Raw genomic sequence first — 21,601 nt, 5'->3', positions numbered from 1 at the left:
CAGAGCGAAACCTCGCTCGCTTCAGTTTCGCAACGTCAAAGACTTGAATCGGTCACTTCTTCTTTTACAGGGAACTAGGTATGCGTAAATCAACAACTGCGAACAAATTATAACGGTCACATAGAAAATAACAGCTCGAACCCACAACAATAAAACGTGAAAGTGTTAATCCTGATCCCTCGTGGTCGTCGTTGCCGGTAGATCGGAAGAGACTAGCCCGAGTCCAGTAGAGCGTGGAATATCGAGAGGAACCAAAGGTGGTCGTTGTATCGGGAATGCACTAATTTCCTCATCCTCTGGTGTCTGAATCGTCGAGCATTCCGCTCTCCTCCCCTCGCCCTCGACAGCTTCTTTCGAGGTGTCTCTCTCGGCCTCCCTACCGACTAACCGTCTACTGACGGCGCCCGCCATCCAGCCGAGTCCCTGTCGATTGAGAGAGTAGACGAACCCTCCGAACGGTAACAACTCGATGAGTTCCTTCAATCCCCACACGTCTTCGTGGTGAACGATCTTCCCTTCGACCGAGAATAAGAGTTTCGTATGAAGTTTGAGGTTGAGCGTCGTAAGGCTCGAAGCTAGGAGTTTCGGATTCAGAATCGAGAGTAACGATCTGAGGCCGGAGACTGAGATTGCCGGATGAGTCTTCGAAAAGATGCCGTCCGAAGTAGGTGTACCGAAGAACGAATCTCGTATCGAGGCGGACGGGGTCTGAGGGAAGGGAGTACCGGGAAGGGAAAAGACGGAGAACGCTCGACGTCGAGAAGGGGTCGCTGTCGCGTCGCCAAAGCTCTGGACTTGCTCCGAGCGAAGGAAGGGGAGGAGTTCGAGATGAAGCGTATGTGTAAATGTCAAGATCCGGTGTCCATCTACAGGTCGGGTGTCAGCTTGGAAAGTAGATGGAAATGAAAACTCGTGAACTCACCAAACGAATGACTTTCGGTAACATCGCCCAACTCGCTCCAGCTCACTCCAGGTACCAACGCGAGCAGTCCAAACAAGTCTCCAATCGCTTCTCTACCCTTCGCGAGCGAAAGCGGGTTTTCGAAAACTGTTTACATCCAAAAAGTCGCCGTTCAGCCTCTTTCAAGACCGTTACTCGTAGGTGAGGCGTACGTACTCGCTGCAGTATCGTACCAATCCTCGACCACTCGCTCCCTATCGCGTCCCTTTTGCCCGTAGAGTCCCGCTTGAACCTGTTGAACTGCGTCCCTGAAATGACTCGATCTCAATGGTCTCGATGTTGGCTGGAACGGGTCCTGTAAGCTTGACTGCTGTGAGCTGCTGTTGCTATCGAAGTTTGCCGGTGGAGGAGGGATCGCAACTGTGAAGGGAAGAGGTCTCGAGAGGCGGCGAGATCGAGGGCTCATCAAGGCACTTAGTAGACGGGCGAGCTGAAGTACGTCGTTCTAGTCCGCTGCTGTCGTGTCTGATGATGCAGCTGGTACGAGGTAGAGGAGAAGAGAGAGGAGATCATGACGCGGGCCTGTCCTCTTGAAGATGCCCGATCTTCTCCCGTTCGCTGCTGTTTTTGAGTCTCCTCTATGTCTGACCTGTCTTGTAGCCTCCTGGAGTACCAATTGTGGTGAGTGAGCTACCCGCGGATGCGAAAGAAGCTTTCGGTCTCTTCCGACTCCCCGGACCGAGTCTGCTGTCCGAAAGTGAGATGTCGGAGAACGCAGGTCCCACGCTGCAAGCGTCATCAACCTCTTTGTTCTCTTGTCCGCCCGACAGACTTGCGTCTACACACCTGCTCGCCTCTCCCTCTCTCTCCTCCTCTTCCCTCCCTGTTCTCTCCAACGTTTCCCAACTCACTTCTCCGCACTCCTCCAAATACTCCACGTCAATCCACTATGGTCCAAAACGAAGTCCTCGTCTACACTGCGACTCCCGAAGGCAAGGTCGTCCCTAAAACCCATTTAAAAAAAGAAACGTCTGAGTTCGATGTCGATTCTGTTTCGCTCAATGGAGGTTTCGTCCTCAAGACTAAAGCTCTCTCGCTCGACCCCTACTTGAAGGGACGTATGCGAAAGCCTGGTACGTCCAAAGAACCTTATACTCTCAGATAAAGTTTGGCGAAAACTGACAATGTCGTCTTCTTTCCTCGTTTTCCTTTTTGTTTCTCGTCTCTTTCCGCCTACTTTGACTCGTTCTCGCCTTCCCTCGACCTCGCTACTCTGTCGCTCAATCCTTCCTGCTCTCTAACTGCTGCTTGCCCGCGCGTAGAGGTCAAATCGTACTCGCCTCCTCTCGAAGTTGGCAAACCTCTCGAAACTCTCGGTGTAGGAGAAGTCGTTCGATCCGACTCTCCCGACGTCAAGGTCGGATCGATCTGGCGCGGTCTTATCGACGCCGCAGACTACTCTGTGGTCTCCGGAATCGGACTCCACAAGGGAAAGGTCATCCAGAACGAGGAACAACTTCCTTGGACGAACCTCGTTGGATCCGTGGGGATGCCTTCGATGACCGCCATGGTTGGACTCTTCGACGTCGGGAAATGCAAGGCCGGAGAAACCATCTTCAGTCAGTGCAGATTTTCGACTTTGAGCTTTGATCTTGCGCTGACTCACAAGCTCGTTCGTTTCCTAGTCTCGGCTGCCTCTGGCGCTGTCGGTCAAATCGCCTGTCAGATTGCGAAGCGAGAGGGCCTCAAGGTCCTCGGAAGCGCCGGTTCGGACGAAAAGGTTAAACACTTGAAGGAGATCGGGGTCGACGTCGCTTGGAACTGTGAGTTTCTGCCCAGCTCAGTGCTTCCTAGTGTCCTCTCTGACCTCACGATATTCGATCACGATAGACAAAACGGAAGACACTCGAAAATTCCTCGAGGAAAACCCGTTTACGAAGTATTTCGATAACGTTGGAGGCGAAACGCTTGATACCGTGCTCGAGACGATCGGTCAAAAGGGTGTGATCATTAGCTGTGGCGCGATAAGTAGGGAGGATCCTTAAAGCATGTCTCTGAGTTCTACGCTTGCTGATCAGTACCCGTATGATCTTCCATAAGGTCAATACTCCGTCACTCCTTCGGAACGCTACCGTCTTGGGAACACGATGCAGGTGGTTGCGAAATCGATCCGATGGGAGGGTGAGTGCTTTTTCCTCTTCTCCAGGCAAACTGGTCTCTTACGCTTTGTAACATTGTGCAACACTATACAGGATTCATTGTCTCGAACTTCGACACCACCGAACACGAGAAGACTCTTCGCAAGCTCGTCAAGGCCGGAGACATCAAAATCAAGGAGCACGTGGTGGATGGACTCGACAACGGAGAAGCGTTCAGAGACTTGCTTGATGGTACCGCACACGGAAAGGTCGTGTACAGTGTTAACAAGTAAAGTGTTAGAAGCAGAAGTAGCGATTGAAGACGTTTTCAGTTTTGAATTTGGGAAACTGTTCTTAGTCTCAACCTTAGGAGTCCGGCTCAATTACCAGTCTTGCGCAACATCCCGGCGAGAGTATGAGCTTCGATAGAAGTCTAGGAAAAGTCTGAGAAAGCTGCGAAACCCACACTTGTCGAGAGAAGAGGGGGCCTTTCCTTTCTCTCAACTCCCTCTTCACGACCACCTCACGCTTATGCACGGGCCGTAGCGCCTAGCCCACGATAACATGATACTTCGACTCGTAGTCACCTTCCTCGCATTCGCCTGTCCCGCCCTCGCCCAGATTCTGCTCTCATCAACTCGATCTTGCCTCGGATCAGGTTCAGGCGTCGCGACACCGAATCTCCAGCTCCAACTGACCGATGTATACTCCCAATTCGATCAAGGACAGACCCGACCAAACGAATACGCCTATGGAGTCGATCTCGGGACCGTTCCTCCCCTCTACAATCAACAGGGAGCAATCCTCACCGGGTCGGGAGACGTGTTGCGGGTAGTCATGACGGGTAGTACGGTGGATACGAGTGAAGGGTACAGCAACGATACGAACCTCGTTTCGACTCTCGTACTCGAATCGAGTATTTTGACCTTTGAGGTGTTTCGAAACTCGAGTGCTCTCTGCTCTTCGATCAGGACAACAACAGGAGATACAGGGACAATCACGAATGGATCCGCAGTTGTCACTGAGTCGGGCTGCCCATACGGAGGAGGAGACATCGCTCTCGGATTTTCGATTCCCCTCACCGACTCATACCCTCTCACGACGATCACGACAAATCTCGTCGCTCTCGACCCATCAAACCCCGCTCTACGACTAGCGTGCTACGACCTGTCCTTCACTCCTTACTATCCAGACTACTTTGCGTACTCTCTCGTTCGTTACAGTGAGTTTTGATTTTTCGAATTCGTGTCCGTATTCGTAAACTTGACAGTCTCTACCCTAGTCGTCATCGGAATCATCTCTCTGTTCCTCTTGCTCTATGTCCTCGCAAGGTTCTACGCCTCCTACACCTCTTGGCTCGATGACAACGAGGCTCACATCGCATCTTCCCTCACCCTCAAAATCACTTCAGCGAGCGACCCTTCGATGAGGCAAATGTGGGGAGCAATTTGGTTCAATGCGTGGGCAGGGAGACAGGTTGTAATGAGTGGAAGTTTGAGGAGATACGTCACGGCGGAAGTGAGGGAGCTGTTTGCGACGATCGCCTGGTTCTCCCTCGTCGGAACAGTCGCGGTAGAATGGCCTGGCTTCGCTTGTGAGTAATCTCTCTTCGGATCCCTCCTATTGTCACTGACAGACGGTCCCCGTAGATCCCGTCTTCCAACAAACGGCGTGGTCGACTCTCGTTTGGAACAACTCGCTCCCTTTCACCTCTCCCGCTCAACCCATCAATCCTCGAGCTGCAACTTCCCTCCCTTCAGCATTCGTCTCACAGATGGACGATGTCAATTCTCCCCTCTACCTCGATGAGAGACTCCCCTCCGTCTTGCTCGACCTCGAAGGATCGAAACGAGGAATCGAAAAGTGGTCCCGAATGATTGGAGTACGACACGAAGACCTTTGGAGTGTCTGCGCCTTTACCTTCTTTGCGATCTGCGCAGCCGTCATCGTTGCCCACGGTCTCTTCTTCGTCTTCGATTCGTTACTCGACACGGTCGGACCGAAAAGAAAAGGAGGAAGAGGTCAACGACCTACGCGAGAAGGGAACGTGAAGCCACCTTTTAATAGAGACGATACTTCATACTCGGTGCAGAAAGAATCGATCAACGAGAACTACGAAGGACGACGTTCCGACGCTTCCCTTGGGAGATACCTCGACAGTGGAGATTACGAGGAGGAAAACTTTGTCGACGAGAGCGCTGATTACGAACATCGACCCGAGGACGACTTCCCTTCGTGGCGACTCCACCTCGCTCTCCTCCAAGGGAACTTGACTCGTATCCTCCTCTTCTTCCATCTCCCCTTGACCATCTTCTCCGTCTACCAATTCACTCTCCGCTCGACTTCATCGACTTCGACCTTTTCCCTCGCAATCATCGTCTTCGCCTTGGTCTGTCTCGCATGGCCCATCTACCTTCTCTGGATCATCCACATCAAACCTTCTCGCGAGCTCTACACTTCTCTTCCACTCCTCCTCTCGACCGGAGTACTCTACAACACCTACGCCGAAGAATGTTGCCTCTTCCCGCTCGTCACTTTCGCATCGGGTCTCATCGTCGGAATCGTTATCGGAGCAGCTCAATCCGAGGGAACCGCTCAAACTGCCGTCATTCTCCTCGTCGAAGTCGGTTCGACCGTCTGTCAATCGCTGTGGCTTCCGTGGGGAGATAACGCAGCAATGGGACCTCTCGCATTCCTCCTCTCCCTCGCAAGAATCATTATCGCCGTCCTTCTGGTCGTCCTCTCCCCGACCGTAGCGATCTCGAATGAAGCCGGATCGTGGATCGCTTACATCGTTTTCCTCGTTCAAGGACTCGTCATTCTCCTCCTTCTTTCGATTCTCGTCTTCAAATTCTTCGAGCTCATCATTCGACTCGTCGGACGAGTGCCGTTCGACGAGAGTAGGAGCGGTAGGGGAGGCGGATTGTTCGGAGCTCTCCGAAAATTGGATCGGGTACGAGGTGGAAAGAAAGGTGGAAGAGGAGGACGAAATCCTGGAGTTGCGAATGGAGCCGCGAGGAAACGCGCGATCGAAGATAGGAGGAGGAGGAACCGACAACAACGAGAACGACTCTCAGCGCCAAGTGAGACGACGGTAGGGACGAGAACTCATATGTTGGCTCATCCTGCTCGACCTGGTCACATTTCTCCCTCGTCTTCGATGAGTCTCGATACGAGGAGGTACGCATCTTCGGGACTCGTCGACGAAGATGGTTACATCATGGCTTCGATGGGAGGAGGAGCTTGGACGGGAAGCGATTCGAGTCGAAGAACGGGGTACGTCAAACCGGGAGCTTATGCGAGCAGCAACGCGAGTGGAGGACCTGTACTTCGTAATGCCCCTGCAGCATGGGGAGAACATCCAGTCACCCTAGTCCCGGCAAGCGCGACGACGATTCCACCTCCTTCTTCGACGACAAGTTCTGGTTTCACTCGAGTCGGAGGAGGTCGAGCGACTCACAAGAATCCCTACGATTACACGAAGCCCTCTTCCGCAACTGCCGCTTACCCTCCTTATCCACCTGCTACTTCCGACGCTTACGGCGGACCCGCTTCTCGCAATTCGATGCCAGGAAATCCTCGTCGACTTTCACAATCTGCGATCGTCGAAATGGCCGGAGCGAACGCAATCTCGGACTCACCTCCTCTCTCTCGCCACGGAACTCGTCCATCTCTACAACTGCCCTCTTCTTCAGCTCTCCTCACGAATACCGTTTCGCATTATTCGAATGGTCGACTCGAGGACGAACGGCGGGATGCGAAAACGAAAACACGAGGAGGCTTCTTTGGAAGGTTCAAGAAACGACGAGGGACGATGAGTGAAGACGACTTTACGGATGATACGGACGATACGGACGACGAGGGACCCTCGAGACGGAAATGGGGAGGATTGAAGTTGGGCGGATGGAAGCGCAAGAGTACGGGAGTCGACCAAGATAGGTACGCGGGTGACGATCGGGTGGCACCTTCACGAGAAGAACCGCCCGAGACGGGAGAGAAAGGATTCTCGGTCGTCCGAAAACCTCGACCTCGTCCTACTCCTCCGACCGCTCCTCCTGCTCCTCCTTCCTCTTCCGAAGTCGAACACCTAGCAGATTCTGCTACCGTTCCCAATTCACCGCCTCCTCGGAAAGAAGAACCTCTCGATGAGACCCCTCAGACTCCAACCGCAGAAAGTTCAGATCCTCTCCTCGCAAGAACAACTTCCCGTCCTTCGTTACCTCCCGGCGCCGCACCTCCTCAGAGTCAACAACCACCACACGTATCCGTCGAAGCACCTAGTAGGCCGACTTCGCTTCGCGGTGATTCGTTCGGTTATTGGGAAGATCGTTGATTTACATTTCTTTCTAATTCTTATTTGTATTCACTTTACGACCCTGGCTGTGATCATAGACACTTTCCTATTATTTACGAAATCTCATTCAGTGTCCTGCCCTCAGGAAGACTTGCAAACGACTGTAGAGATTTTGACGTGTTCATCGGGTCGGGTTCGCTTTCACCAAACACTTTTCACACCTCCAACTCTCGCCTTTGCCAGGCTCGTTGGGAGCATCGTCTACCTTTCATCACTACTTGAAGCTCGACTCGAACGCGCTTTCCCGACTGAACCCCCTCTCTTCCTCCGATTTCACTCGACCATCCTTTCACATCGATGTCAACATCACCGATACGACGCTTGTCGACTCGAATCACTCCCTTACTAGCTCTAGTAGCTCTCGTCCTACTGTCGGTACTACCACGGGCCGATGCGAGCGCTCTCACAACGACGATCAACGCAAACGAGAGGACGTGTTTCTACGCTCTCGTCGATAAAGTAGGCGAGAAGGTGAGCTACTGACGATCTCGTACTGCTCTTCTATACGCCTGACTGACGCTTGCTCGCGAATACTAGGTTGGATTTTACTTTGCAGTTCGTCGCGCGTTCGCGGCTCTCTCTTCGCTTTCTCTCAGCTTACTGATGCCATTCGAGCTACCCAGGTACAATCAGGAGGATCGTTCGATATCGACTGGGTCGTGACAGATCCAACCGACACGATCATCATCGACGGAGAACGAGAACGACAAGGAGATTACATTTTCACGGCTCACCACACCGGAGAATACTCGTTCTGCTTCTCGAACGACATGTCGAGCTTCTCGGAGAAACTCGTCGACTTCGATATCATGGTCGAGAGTGAACCGAGACCTGTCGCCCCGGCGAAACCGACCGCGTTGACGGAACAGACGAGTAGTTTGGAGGAGAGTATTTACAAGTTGAGTGGAAGTCTAAGCAGTATTCAGAGGACGCAGAAATACTTTAGGACGAGGGAGAACCGAAATGTGAGTCGAGGTCCTGTCAGATTAATCGAAAGGAAGTTCTGACTCGTTCACCCTTCGGTTTGCAGGTGAGTACGGTCAAGAGCACTCAATGGAGAATCTTCATGTTCTCGGTCGCCGAGAGTATCTTCATGTGTGGAATGAGCGCGTTCCAAGTTTGGGGTCAGTCTCAGTTTTTACTTTCTCGGATCTGCTCTTCGGTCGATACTGACATCGCGCTTCGATGTGCCGCCCGCATGTAGTTGTTCAGCGTTTCTTCTCTGGACCTTCGAGACGAAGGCAAGTGTAGGAGTCGGGAGGATTGGGATTGGGCTTTTTTGCATTGCACAAAACGAAACACTTAACGATCAATGGATCTTTTGACGACCTCGCCCGCTCTTTGATTCGCTCGCAATGGTCCTCGAGTCCATGAGAGATAGACATGCGAGAGTTGTCGCAAAATGAGGTTGCGAAACCGAATTGTTGGTTGATCAGATCTCCTTTCTCCCACCAAACTCGGTCCTGAGCATGCATGGCTTTGCACCTGCCAGGCCACACTCTACAAGATGCCCAACCTTGCAACATCACCGGTATCCACCTCGAAGCTTCCGGTCGATTGTTCTCTACATCAACGAGTGAAGGTTGGGTCGTTTATCAGACGAATCCACTCGAACCCGTCACTAGGAGAGGTCAGTCCTGCGCCCATCCACTCTCCTGGCCTACTCTGCTGACTATGAGCTCGCGTTTAGACCTGTCGGACTCTTCACTCGGGATCGTACTTCCCCTCGAAAGAACCAATATCTTATTGCTCGTGGGAGGACCTCCCTCGCCTCTGTACCCACCGAACAAGGTTGTATTCTGGGATGATAAGCTAGGGCAGGCGGTAGCGGAATTGGAGTTCAGCGAGGACGTGAGAGGGTTAGCGGTGAGGAAAGATCGGCTCGTGGTGGCGCTCAAGAGGAGGATCATCATCTACGTATTGGGCACTGGCGAGAATGGAATCTACAGAGAAGGGTACTACGATACTTGTGACAACCCGAAAGGTGCGATACTTCCTTATTCTCTTTCCATCCGAAATCTCATTCTGAACCTTTCCTTGACAGGTCTCGTCGTACTCGCTACTGAACCTGGTTCAACGCTCCTGGCGTTCCCAGGGAGACAAACGGGTCAAATACAGATCGTCCGGTTACCTCCTTACTTGCCTGAGAGCCCTCCTCTCCCTCCTCCTCCTTCTCTCGATCCAACATCAGCGCCTTACCCCTCCGTTTCGATTATCGTCGCCCATACCTCAGCCCTCTCTGCACTCTCTACGACTCCCTCTGGATCAGTCCTGGCGACCACGAGCAAACAGGGAACGCTGGTCAGAGTCTGGGATCCGACAAGTAGTCGATTGATCAAAGAGTTACGAAGGGGGACAGATACGGCGGAGATTTTCGGGTTGAGCTTCAGGAAAGATGGAGGTGCGATCGCCGTCAGTAGTGATAAGGGAACGATACATGTGTGGGACCTCAAGAGCTCGAAGGAAGAGAGACGGAGATCGGGTGGAAGCGATAGCGGTTCTTCGTGCGTCGCTTTCTCGATCAGCCCTTCATGATCTTTGAGGAATCAGCTCTAATCGAAAACTGCGCGGCGCACAGAACACCACGACAGAAGCAGTACTCGCTCTTGAAACCCTATCTCCCGAAATATTTCTCCTCCGAATGGTCCCATTCTCAATTCCGCCTCCCTGCTCCAGCACTCCCCGGTTCTCGTCTACCTTCATTCTCTATACCATCTACGAACGCAACTGCACCTCCCTCGGCACCTCCGACGGTTGAGGACGATAAGTGTATCTGCACCTGGATCGAAATCGAATTGAGCGACGATGAAGAACCGGAACCTCAACCCTCTTCACGACCTTTTACAACACCTCAGCCGACAATCCCTCGCTATTCGCAACCCCCTCAACCGTCGAGTCGAGGCAGAGGAAGCTCAACCTCTTCTCATCCGAATTCACTTTCTTCTTCCCCTGCTCGCACGAAAGACGCAGCAACCCCTTCTCTCCGTCCTCAATCGTTCCGAACCGATCGAAACGTTCCTCCGACTCCTCCCCCTCCACCTCGAAAACGAATCGAATCGCAACTAATCGCGATTACCCAGTCGGGAGGTTGGTTCAGAGTTGCTCTTGATGGGAATGACGCGATTGAGGGTACTGGGAAGGGAAAGGGGAAAGAGAAGGAGAAGGAAGGGAAGGGGGAGGAGACGGTGATGGGTTTGGGGAGAGATTCGACAAATTCTTGTAGGTTGGTCGAGTATAGGAGGTTCGGGACGGATGGATGGTAGTCTCTCTCTCCCTTTGCGTCCGACTCTCTTGTTGCAGACTGTACCATTATCATGCTCGGGTTCCCCTTTTCCGTCAAAGCTGCTTTCGGATCTTCGTTTTCGTTTCTGTTGTCTGTACTTCTTCCTACCTATTCCCGACTATCGACTCATTGTACATATGTACTAGTATCTCTGCCTGCTGCGGTCACGTCTCGTTGTTCTGTTGTAGCTACTCTCTCCGCTTAATCGTTAATCGTTTCTTAATATTCCAAATTTTCATTCTCCGATCTGTCTCACTTCTGTGATCTGACGAATGGGAGCCTACTCACTTCTCTCACTGTCTGCCTGCATCTTGACGCTGAAGCCTGGCTAGGAGGGCAAAAACGAAGGAGAGAAAAGCAGCGATGTCACGTCCGAATTTATTCGCTTTGTCCCGGCAGCTGCGATTGAGGATAGCTTGTGCTCTAGTCACTGCGTCGTCCTGCAACCGTGAGTGTCTCGGTTAGGGAGTCCGGAGGCTGGGCAGCGATCGTTCTTGAGCAATTTCCCTCACGCAACTCTCGACTCGAGCTCGTTGGTTCGCTACGATCCAGTCGACGGTGAACCGGTGGCCGAGGCTAAACAAGGTGTATCTGTATACCTCTGAAAGACCAAGAGCCAATAGCAGTCATGTCGTAAGCTAGGCTACAGGGAGTGAATCAGCCAAACTCGATCAATGCGCAAACTGACGCTCTGAAATGGATTGCGTCCTATCTCTGTTCTCTCGCTACCGTCGACGAGAGACACTTCGGTACGCGCGCACTAGCTACTCGGCAATTGAGCGGTAGGGGAGAGACTGAGAGTGAGAACAGAGCAAGGGCGCAAGAGCTTCAAGAAGGGTTGAGAAGAATTCTCGTCCTCGAGGGCTTTCCAGCGAAAACGTGCTCACGAACGACACCTCGGAGCTCGAGGAAGCCCAACGTCAGGTACCCGTATCGGTCCGGTTGCACGGCGCGTGTCGAATCGTGCGAATCGTACGAGCTTAGCCCGACCAAAGCTCAATCGCTCGAAAGAGCGATCGAATGGATTTGTCGACTTTGACGAGGTGAGAAGAGTAGGAGTCTTTCGCAGCTCCTTTCGCTCCAGATACCACAACTCGACCTGCGATCGAGAGATCACGGTCGAGCCAGGTCGCCCAGATACCTCCTCCGCTGTTTCGTAACCACTCGTCAATTGATGTGTGCAGTTGAGAGAGAGAGAGAGAGGAGACTGACTAGGTTTCTACTCCAACTTCTGCGAATCCAGCTTTCTCTCGTTTCGAAACAGGTTTGACGATGAACCTCGGTGAATCCGTGTGAGCTCTGTCGACGAATTCCGTGTCAGCCAACGTTAATTGCGCAGAGAGAGAGGAGAGGGAGGGAGACTGACCCAACAATCGACATTCCGAGAGGGGTATCTTTTCCCTCTGGCACTGTGAAAGCGATCAAAGAACTTTGATTACGCGTGACGAAGTATTTCCCACCTCTCTTCACCTTGCCATTACCCCAAGATTCCCTTTCATTCAATCGGGCGAATCCAGCTCCCTCGAGACCTGCAAACGAAAGCTCTCAGCCGCTTCACAGACACGCGTGTAGAACGTTGAGAGCTCACGGGTAACGCAGTTGTGTACAGCGTGGAAAGGGGTCGGAGAGGCATTGACGAAGGAGACGAAGTTCGATGCCGTCTTGAGCAGAGCGGGTGAGGTACTCATGGCGGTCTAGGTATTATCAGAGGTCAGTCGAGAGCTACCGAGGACGTTTGAGGTCGAAAACTCACCATTCTGTAGGCGGGTACGCAGGCTGTCAATCAATCTCCACGCTGACAACGTGAGACGAGCATCGCCCGAAACAAAGCTCAATCACTCGAAAAGACCGGTCGGATCGAAGCCCTCTCTTCGAGACGTCTCTTCACACACGTCGGCAATCTCACTGACTCAACCTTGCTTCTTGAATTGCGTATCATCTAATCTACAGTCGAAGCGAGGGTATCCACAGTTCCGAACTTTTCGAAGAATTTCGTAAAGAGATCGATCAAGTAGGTGACATCACGAACTCCGGCCATTTCACGGATGCTGGGCACGAAAGAGAAAGGTCAGCTCTGATCAAGGCTGGGGAGGAAGCGGCGGGAAGGGGAATTGAGCGAGAGAGACAGAGGACGAACGAATGCATCGATAGGATGGGAGCTCCGATATCGACGGTGCGTAGTCCGATCTTTGAGACGAGAGGTCCAACTGTCCATGACGAGTGATCTATCAGCAGCAGGAACGAAGGGGATAACTCAAAAACGCGTGAAAATGAATTCACTCGTCGAACCGCAAGCGCAATCGTTCCTAACGAGGAACTCTTGCAACGGTACACCAGCCTCGGCCGCGATCCTCCTAAGCGGGAACACCGTTTGCGAAGTCGTAGCGTATCGTTGGTTCGAGTTTGATTTGATCGCAATTCCGGAATTCATGAGGGGTCGGTGGTTCTCCTCGTGCTTGTCCATGAAGGAAGGGTGGACAGAGTGACCGACGTCACTTGAGAGGAGGAAGGACGAGGCGAGTGTGCGTTGGTAGGCTTCTCCTTCCGATTCGGAGTCGAGTTTGAGGGCGATGGCGACTCGTTCGATAATGGATTCGATGAAGTTTGACTGAGCCCCGAATGCACTGCTCGAACCGCACTCTTCATGGTCCCAGCCACAGAACATAGCTACCCTGTCATCGGAGGGGGCCGAAGAAGCAGAAGAGGCGACCAAACCTTCGACTCCGGCGAAGGTAGAAAACAAATTGTCCATTCTTGCTGAGAAGATGAACTCGTCCTGTACGACAAGCGAAATAGTGAGCATACGTACAATCAGACAGGCAAGAGCGGTGTACTCACGAGCGCTCCACCGATAGTTGCGGGATCTGTGCGAAAAAGAAAACCAGGTCAACCTCAACCTCCCAGTCAAAGCAGGGAGAGCAGACGTACTCGTATCGTAGAGGGAAAGTTCAAAGTCATGGATTTGACTAGGAGTGACTGATTCTCCAATCGATTCAGACAAGTTTTGAGCGATGAGGTGAAGCAAGATCGGGTGATGGTGTGAAGTGATGTCGAGGGGTTCGGCGAACGATACTTCGGCGGAAGAATTGTTCTCCTCGACGAATGCTTTGTTGAGTTCTTTCGAAGCGAGTGCGAGGATCGGAACCTGCAAACGACGGGAATGAGCTCAAACTCGAATCTCAAAGTGCGAACAGATTCTTTACCATTTGAGTTTCGGTATTGTACGAGAGCTTGTCGTTTACAGTTCGATCGAGGTGAATCGCGAGAGTTGGCATGCGAAGAACGGGTTTGTCGACTTTGACGAGGTGCGAAGAGTAGGAATCTTTCGCAGCTCCTTTCGCTCCTGAGACCACAACTCGACCTGCGATCGAGAGGTCACGATCGAGCCAAGTCGCCCAGATACCTCCTCCGCTGTAAAGGACGCTCGCCTCAGTTGAGCCTGCGCAGGTGATTGATTGAGAGAGTGCACTAACTAGGTTTCTACTCCAACTTCTGCGAATCCAGCTTTCTCTCGTTTCGAAACAGGTTTGACGATGAACCTCGGTGAATCCGTGTGAGCTCTGTCGACGAATTCCGTGTCAGCCAACGTTAATTGCGCAGAGAGAGAGGAGAGGGAGGGAGACTGACCCAACAATCGACATTCCGAGAGGGGTATCTTTTCCCTCTGATTCCGGGATCGTGAACGCAATCAAAGAACTTTGATTCCTCGTGACGAAGTATTTCCCACCTCTCTTCACCTTGCCGTTACCCCAAGATTCCCTTTCATTCAATCTGAGGAATCCCGCTCCCTCGAGACCTGCAAAGCAAGCTATCAGGAAGTCTACATACAGGGGTATGGATCGCTGGGAGCTCACGTGTGACGCAGTTGTGTACAGCGTGGAAAGGGGTCGGAGAGGCATTGACGAAAGAGACGAAGTTGGAGGCGGTCTTGAGTAGAGCAGGGGAGGTACTCATGGCGGTCTAGTTATCAGAGGTCAGTGGAGAGCTGCCGAGGGCGTCTGAGGTGGAAGGCTCACCATGAGGTTGTGGGGGAAGGAAGAAAGAGATCCGGCGCGGTTCAGAATCGCTTTCGCCCGATCCGCGTGGTGACGAGCTTAACGATTTTGCGGTTGTAGCAGCAGCAGGAGGACGTTCAGAGTGTGGTAGTGAGAAGCTCTATCGGATTGTATGCGAAGATGGACGAAGCAGCCATCGTGCGAAGAAAACCTTTCGCACCCTCAAGCTCAAACTCTCAACTACCGAGACAGCGACTCGCGCGTACAGCTCGAGAAAGAGAGAGAGATGTGTGATCCTGTTATATGACAATATTGTTTCACGTCCTCTTGAAACTCTGTCCAGCTTTTTCCACTTTTGATTTCCTTTCTTCCACCGCTTGTCTCAAATCCTCTTGCCGTTGTTTCAGGACGTCGTCGGAGAGATGTGGCGAGTCGCCGGGAGGGATCGCGAGGAGTTGATCGAAGAGAGAGTAGGGGAGGGTTGTGCTGAAATTTGTGGAGGGGACGGAAGAGTTCTGCGAGGAATGCAAGTCGAGAGTCAGGTCAGAGTTGGGCACTGTCGAGAGCAAGGGCCAACATACCTTGATCGTTTTCAGACTACACGAGAAAGCTTCATCGAGTCGATCGAACCGAATCAAAGTCTTGATCAAAGATTGAGGTTGATTTTTCAGCAAGAAATCCGTCAAGAAAGTCGGGATCTTGCCGTCTCGATTCGTAGCGAGTACACGTTCGAGCACGACGAGTCGGTATTTGTGGACGGGAGATGAGTCGTGTCTTTCAAGATGTCGTTCTAGTAATCGCCATGCTTTCGAAGAGAGGGAACCGTCCCACGTTGAAGCTTCGGGAGAGAGCGCGACCCAACTAGCGTCCTCCGTTCTAACAACAAGTTAGTAGATAAATGGTCAGTGTACCGCTTCAGGAGAGAGATCAGGGAAGCTTACCCTTCAGGATGAATCGTCAATCCAACACATTTCTCCGCGAGGATCTCGAACAGCGAAGAAAGATCGACGTCGAGTGCTCTTCCCGCGCTGAATGCTTGATCGAAAGCGTTCGTTTGCGAAAACAGAGCGACGACCGCTTCCGGTTCGAGGTGGAAATCTGCGAAGTCAAGGACGATCGATTATCAACTTTTGAACAGCATAGCTGATGAGCGATTTCCGACTGACTTGTTCTTTCGAGTTCAGGGAACTCTGTCGAAAGTTGTAATCGTGCGAGCGCGATCGTGTATTCTCGACGAATATCTGCAAGTTCGCGCATTTCGAGAGGTCTTGAAGCACTAGGATCGTACTCGTCATCCGGGATATGGTAGTTGATCTTTCGACGTTTGTTTCCCTATGCAAGTTGGAGGAGCTTAATCTCGGATTATGCGAGCGGATTCAGAAACCCAGAACTTACTCGTTCGAGGTTGTCATCCGCAACGACAGCGACCCATGCGTGCTCTTTCGAGATGAGGGACAAAGCATTCGCAGCTGCGAGGTAGCTTTGACATTGAACCGTCGCGAGGTCTCGGAAAGATCCACCTCGAGCCGTGATTTCTCCGATTCTTCGAGCTTGTTGATACATGACCGTTCCAGCTGAACAACACTCCCAACAAATTAGTCAAGATCCACGGAGAGGGCAGCGGAGGTACTCACCACTTCGGTAATCTCCTTTCGAAACGTGGTAAGCGTAGAGAACTTTATAGTAATCGGGATGAGCGAGAGGGTCGGAGTTTCTCGCTCGGAATGCGAGATTATGTTCGAGATCGCCCTCGAGACCGACGAACGAGAGAGTGGTGAGGAGAGAAGTCGCTCCATTCTCGCAAACGAGCGAAATGAAGTGTGCGAGGCAAGTCGTTTTCCTGCAACAAGACTCGTCAGTTTTCGGCTATGCTGCTAAGGCGAGAAAGGACTCACGTCTCGTGATAAGGAGTCGCCATGATCGCCTGATACGCCTTCTCGTATTCTCCCACCGCAGCCCAACTTCTAAACAGTTTCGTCCAAAGATCCTTCGCGACAGTTTCGTCTTCTACCTCCTCCTCGTCGAGTGCATCGAGGGCTAGTTGGGCGAAGCGGGCGATCGAGTAGTCGAATGCGGTCGGAACGAAGAGAGAGACGAGGTGGATGTAGTAGCTCGATAAGGACGTGATTTTTGAGGGTAAGATGGAAGAGAGTCCGCCGGTTGACAAGGAAGAATCGCTTGAGGTCGATCCAGGTGCGACTATCACAGCAGACAGTCAGATCAATCACTTGGGTAAGAGGAGAGAGGAAACTCACAGAGTCCACTGGCGGCCCTTTCAAACTTCTTCGTCGCCTCTTCTCCATTGCCCAACTCCAAATCTGCCCTTCCCTCAACGTAGGACAACCCAGCTACCTTCGGGTAGCCCGCCACGAGTTCTTTCACTTGTTCGTTCAATCCGATTTGGTGCAAAGAGTAAGCGAATTTGACGTCCTCAGGGGTCGAATCGATCAGAGGTTTCGAAATGAGGAGTCCGGTCGAATCGAGGAAAGTCGATCCTGCATCGGCGAGAGACGAGGGGAGAGCAGCGTAGGTGGATGAAGCGAGAACTAGCGAGTAAGCTGGGATACGAAGAAGAGCGTTCAAGAGGGAATAAGTCGGAACGGGTAATACTTCAGCTCCTCCTCCTGATCTAGGTTCAGCCATCTTGAGTGCGCCAAATCGTTCGAACAAGGCATCTCCATCCTCCGAGTCGCTGACCTTTCGAACTAATTCGACGGCCTCATAAGTCGGATGAACGATTTGAGTTGCGGTCCATTGAAGCGCTGCGATTGAATGAAGCGTTGCGAAGGCGAGACTTGTCGTTTGTTCGAACGAAGCCATTGGAGGTTCCGCTCCTTCTTCGTCGCTGGCTCCCCAGGCAGCGATCAGAACAAGGACGACTCCTTTCGCCAAATCGTACCTCGCTTGAATACTCGTCGTGAGTAAATCCGTCAAAATCGAGTTACTGAGATCGGTAGATTCGGTTTGACCATCTTGAGGGATTGAGGGTTTCGAGGGAGAGGAAGAGAGGAGGAGTTGACAGAATGCTTCGATCGTTTTCGCGGGTTCGATGAAACTTCGCATGTGGTCGAGGATTTGAGTGAGGGATTCTGCAGAAAGAGAGGGTTCGAGGGTTTGTTCGTAGAGGTCCAGGGAGATGTCTTCGATGTCGGTTGTGAAGGGGGTTCGGATTCGGTTGAGAAGAGTCGCTTCGAAGGTACGAGATTCGGCGGCAGAGAGTTTCGAGAGTACCGATTTGATGAGATTGAGAAGGGAGACAAAGTTTGATTGAGGGTAGCTCGGGAAGAGGGAAGTGAGAGAAGTTGAAGTCGTTGTTGTCGAACCCAATTCCTGGTGCAGAGATTGAACGACTTCCTCCTTGACGGGTACCGAAATACTATCCCTCCCAACGACGAACGCCAATCCTCTCGGTTCATCGACCGCCAGTACTGTCGGGAACAACGCCGCACTCCTCGATTCGTTCAAAAGCGCGACGAACCTCAACCATTCCAACTTGAGCTTCTTCGTATAGTCTTCGATCAACGGTGCTCCAGTTTGTCCCGAGTACTCCAACTCGACGTGACATCCAACGACGGCGGCAGATCGAATCAAGTTGGATTCGTGTTCTTGTTCGAACGGGGTCGGGGGAGGTAATCCTCGTTGATCGAATTCGTTCAGGATCATTTCTTCGTAGAGATCGAGTGCGTAGTCGAAACTTGCAGGGGGGTATCGCCCGGGAGTCGAGATATGTTGGAGGAAGATCTCGGGAACGGAGAGTGATGGAGAACCTTTGATTTGTTGATCGAAATAGACGGCGGTCCACTCTGCGGTCGACGATTTTCCTCCTCCGCCTCGAGAGACCGTCTTCCATTCATCACTTCCTACATCCTCGGAGTCGTAGTCCTCGAGTTCAGATAAACCACAAACTCGAAGCTCGAGTTCTCCTCCGATTTCCGCCAAACTCCAAAGGTTCCAACGTTCTTCTCCCCCAAGTCCCATCTTCTTCACTTCGAAGTCAACCAATCGCGCATTGCTGTGATCATCAGGGAGGATTCGTTCAGCGACAGGAGCCAATTGCGAGAGTTCTCCTGACGAAGGATCGGTCGCTAGTCCATAAACGAAGAAGGCGGCGGGGGAATGACTCGAAGCCGGGGTATAGAGTGTCAGATATGAACCGTAGATCGACGAGGAGGAAGAGGTCGAAGTGATTTTGACGAAGGTTTGGGGAGTTGGAGGTAACAAGAGTTGAGATTTCGGATGTTGAGGAGTCGACATGGGAGAGTCGAAGGGTGAAGCTTCGAGTTGTCGTTGCTGGGAGACGAGAGCGGAAGAGGAGGAGGAAGGTTTCGGGAGATCGATCGAACGGAGACAGTTTCCAGTTTCCAAGTTCCAAACTTTCAACTTTCTATCCCTCGAGACTCCGAATCCGAATGTCGAGTACGTCGTCGGTTGGTCACTGTAGGTAGAGGGAGTTGAAACGGCGAGAGAGACGAGTTGAGAGGGAGCTGAAGTCGAATGAGAAGAACCCGAAACGAGTTTGAGCGGAGAAGCCGTGGAAGACAAGTCTCGACGAGAGAAGGAAGGTACGAGTGATCGGATCGAGAAGGAAGAAGGGGATCGTAGTTCAGTTTCGATCAATGCTCCGTCTGTGCCGTCGCAGATTTCAACAAACAGACGAGATCGGTCAGAAGGGCATCCTCGCGATATGACTGTTCGGACTTCGCACGCACCTGAACCTTCCGCGATCTCCACCACGAGAGCATGACCGTCATCGCACCCAATTACGACTCTCCCTTCTTCTGCACCTTGCATCAAAACCGGAGTTTTCCCTTCCAATCCTTCTACCCTAAACTCTTCACTCCAATCTCCTTCCCTCCCGTTCTCTCCTACGCTGTAGAACAATGTATCGAGTGGGAACGACAAGGCGTAGAGGTAACCCGCTTCTGTGATCGTACAAATTTGTAGAGTCTGTTCCGAAGTCGTCGTCGTCTCGTCTTCTCCATCTTCCGAGTTCGAGACGAGGTTGAAAGAAGGATTCGGTACTAATCTCGAAGGGAACGTGAACCTGACTGGAGCGAGAGTGCCCGGGTGTCGATCCAACTCTCTAAACGGATTCACTTCCTCCTCCTCCTGCTGCCCTGCTCCTGCCGTTCGGGTGAAGCTGACCCATCTCAATTCGAGCGTGAAAGCATCTTCTATAATCCGTGCGAGGACGAATCCCGACGAGTTTGAGGAATGAAGAGGAGGAAACCAAGTCGAACTGTATAATGCGTGATCGGCTTGATTCAGGACGGGAGGAGGCGCATGTTCATCGATCGGTGCATTCGTAGGGACTGTGTAGGTGAGTACGTCGGAAGTTGAGGCGTGTTCGAGGAAGGCGGTCGCTGTTGTGAAACGAGAGGGAGGAGAAAGGGCCATGGTTTGGAGCGCTCTTATGATGAGAAACCTCCTCTATGTACTGCCGCTACTGGATCTGTTTGCGTCGAGACTGGCGTTGAGTGTTAGGGAGAAGAAGTTCAGCGTCGAGTTGATCGAATTTCTTCCTATCGCTCTCGACTCGAGGCATTCCACTTTTGAGCTCATGCTATGGTTGAGAGGCAGACGATTCACTCGAAGCAGTCGCAAGCGAAACAGAGAAACAAAAAAACGTTGATTTACAAACACATCGAATTCGCAAAACTCGAAAACTAAACAATTGTTTCTATTCAAGCGTCTACTTCCATCGCTGCTTGACCTTGAGGTGCAGCTGCTAGAGGTACGACTTCTTCTCCGATTACCAACTTCGTGATTTCTGCAACCACAGAGCAAATTCGGATTAGTTTTCGAAATCTTAAGCGAGAGACTGAAGAGTCAGACTCACCTTCTTTGGTCCATGCCGTTGTACCCCTGAGAGCAACGAAGAACATTCGGTCTTCAGTCAAGGAAGGCCACTGCGAAGAACGAAGAGAATGAACTTACCTCCTCCACTTGTAATTCCTCTCCTTGGTGACCTTTTCATTCGGAGTTCTATAATTCCTCAACATATCCGTCTTTGCCTTCCCACTCCTGCTCCATTTGCCCTGTTCATCCCTCTCTCCCTCAATCACGCAAACATCTACGTTACTTCCCGATCCCAAATCGTTCCAAATTCCCGCTTCGATCGCTTCACACACGAGATCGATCGCTTCTTGTCGAGACATGTTCGGAACCCATTTCGATTCGAATGTCGCCATGGCGGCGAGGGAACCGGAACCCATGGTTACGTAGGGGAGTTTGTCGGTTGAACCGTGAGGTGCGACTGTGTAGAGATGAGGTCCAGTAGGGTCGATTCCTCCGAGTACTAAAGCTGCTCCTACTTGTCCTTGGTATCTACCAACGATTTGAGTGTAAGTTCCTTCTGGATCGCAAGCGGAAGGGCTAGAGAACGAGGGAACTCACTGGAAAAGGTATTGCTTCAACATGGTCATCGCGGTTGCGACGAGAGGTGGTCTACCCGTCGATAGTTGATGTAGAGTAATGTTTGAGCTGATCATGTTGGTAGTACTGTCATCGAGAAAGGAACAAGTTGAATGAGTTGTCGTAATCGGTTTGCGAAAGAGAGAGGAGAGAGGCGACTCACAATTCGGTATCGGCGGCAGTACCGGCACCGCAACACCTAATGTGTTCAGAGATGAAATGGATCTAACACCATCACGAGCAAAGTCAGCCTACAATGTTCGGAAAGAGATGAGATGAGAGAGAGTCGAGTCTGTCATACCTTTTCACAGTTCTTATCTGCGACGATAGGACCTTCAGTAGCACGAGTATCTGCACCCAACACGATCCCGTTCTCGTACAAGCATCCGACGATCGTAGTACCGGTCGAAGTCGCTTTGGGTAATCCTAAATTCTTGTTCGCCAACGACGTGTTGCGCAACGAGTTCTCGAATGAGAATCCGGCTTCGGATTGGGCGTAGACTGACATCGTAACGT

General features: G+C 51.9%; 9 protein-coding genes across 9 annotated transcripts; 4 read left to right on the top strand and 5 right to left on the bottom strand.

The window, feature by feature from the left end:
- Positions 1-165: 165 nt before the first annotated feature.
- JCM6883_007012 (uncharacterized protein) lies at positions 166-1,367 on the bottom strand (the record flags this gene model as incomplete). The annotated part of the gene is made up of 3 exons (XM_076629510.1): positions 166-866; positions 923-1,048; positions 1,118-1,367. 3 exons carry the CDS (start codon positions 1,365-1,367, stop codon positions 166-168), a joined length of 1,077 nt encoding a protein of 358 aa, XP_076490632.1.
- Positions 1,368-1,850: 483 nt separating this feature from the next.
- On the top strand, positions 1,851-3,332 carry JCM6883_007011 (MDR family NADP-dependent oxidoreductase; the record flags this gene model as incomplete). Its single annotated transcript, XM_076629509.1, has 6 exons — positions 1,851-2,034; positions 2,224-2,520; positions 2,587-2,724; positions 2,792-2,929; positions 3,002-3,082; positions 3,154-3,332. 6 exons carry the CDS (start codon positions 1,851-1,853, stop codon positions 3,330-3,332), a joined length of 1,017 nt encoding a protein of 338 aa, XP_076490631.1.
- A 271-nt stretch (positions 3,333-3,603) lies between these two features.
- JCM6883_007010 (uncharacterized protein) lies at positions 3,604-7,372 on the top strand (the record flags this gene model as incomplete). Its single annotated transcript, XM_076629508.1, has 3 exons — positions 3,604-4,261; positions 4,322-4,633; positions 4,689-7,372. 3 exons carry the CDS (start codon positions 3,604-3,606, stop codon positions 7,370-7,372), a joined length of 3,654 nt encoding a protein of 1,217 aa, XP_076490630.1.
- A 318-nt stretch (positions 7,373-7,690) lies between these two features.
- Positions 7,691-8,644, top strand: JCM6883_007009 (emp24/gp25L/p24 family protein; the record flags this gene model as incomplete). The annotated part of the gene is made up of 5 exons (XM_076629507.1): positions 7,691-7,864; positions 7,931-7,948; positions 8,017-8,358; positions 8,424-8,517; positions 8,598-8,644. 5 exons carry the CDS (start codon positions 7,691-7,693, stop codon positions 8,642-8,644), a joined length of 675 nt encoding a protein of 224 aa, XP_076490629.1.
- A 222-nt stretch (positions 8,645-8,866) lies between these two features.
- JCM6883_007008 (WD40 repeat domain-containing protein) lies at positions 8,867-10,656 on the top strand (the record flags this gene model as incomplete). The annotated part of the gene is made up of 4 exons (XM_076629506.1): positions 8,867-9,023; positions 9,084-9,377; positions 9,438-9,897; positions 9,972-10,656. 4 exons carry the CDS (start codon positions 8,867-8,869, stop codon positions 10,654-10,656), a joined length of 1,596 nt encoding a protein of 531 aa, XP_076490628.1.
- Positions 10,657-11,656: 1,000 nt separating this feature from the next.
- Positions 11,657-12,364, bottom strand: JCM6883_007007 (uncharacterized protein; the record flags this gene model as incomplete). The annotated part of the gene is made up of 4 exons (XM_076629505.1): positions 11,657-11,825; positions 11,889-11,975; positions 12,043-12,205; positions 12,265-12,364. The coding sequence occupies 4 exons, from the start codon at positions 12,362-12,364 to the stop codon at positions 11,657-11,659; spliced, it is 519 nt and encodes a 172-aa protein (XP_076490627.1).
- Positions 12,365-12,615: 251 nt separating this feature from the next.
- Positions 12,616-14,630, bottom strand: JCM6883_007006 (M18 family aminopeptidase; the record flags this gene model as incomplete). The annotated part of the gene is made up of 9 exons (XM_076629504.1): positions 12,616-12,724; positions 12,814-12,883; positions 12,957-13,452; positions 13,515-13,540; positions 13,605-13,821; positions 13,880-14,087; positions 14,150-14,236; positions 14,304-14,472; positions 14,531-14,630. The coding sequence occupies 9 exons, from the start codon at positions 14,628-14,630 to the stop codon at positions 12,616-12,618; spliced, it is 1,482 nt and encodes a 493-aa protein (XP_076490626.1).
- Positions 14,631-14,988: 358 nt separating this feature from the next.
- Positions 14,989-20,068, bottom strand: JCM6883_007005 (uncharacterized protein; the record flags this gene model as incomplete). The annotated part of the gene is made up of 9 exons (XM_076629503.1): positions 14,989-15,186; positions 15,253-15,547; positions 15,613-15,769; positions 15,838-16,003; positions 16,067-16,245; positions 16,306-16,511; positions 16,567-16,870; positions 16,927-19,296; positions 19,381-20,068. 9 exons carry the CDS (start codon positions 20,066-20,068, stop codon positions 14,989-14,991), a joined length of 4,563 nt encoding a protein of 1,520 aa, XP_076490625.1.
- Positions 20,069-20,355: 287 nt separating this feature from the next.
- PUP1 (proteasome core particle subunit beta 2) lies at positions 20,356-21,593 on the bottom strand (the record flags this gene model as incomplete). The annotated part of the gene is made up of 6 exons (XM_076629502.1): positions 20,356-20,441; positions 20,511-20,536; positions 20,609-20,998; positions 21,068-21,172; positions 21,249-21,310; positions 21,387-21,593. 6 exons carry the CDS (start codon positions 21,591-21,593, stop codon positions 20,356-20,358), a joined length of 876 nt encoding a protein of 291 aa, XP_076490624.1.
- Positions 21,594-21,601: the final 8 nt, after the last annotated feature.

This window comes from Sporobolomyces salmoneus (genome assembly GCF_050403485.1).
Source record: "Sporobolomyces salmoneus JCM6883 DNA, S_salmoneus_JCM6883_v1_ctg5, whole genome shotgun sequence".
NCBI classification, from domain to species: domain Eukaryota; kingdom Fungi; phylum Basidiomycota; class Microbotryomycetes; order Sporidiobolales; family Sporidiobolaceae; genus Sporobolomyces; species Sporobolomyces salmoneus.
Note: the sequence above shows the minus strand (reverse complement) of the source record. Positions and strands in the feature narration are given on the sequence as shown.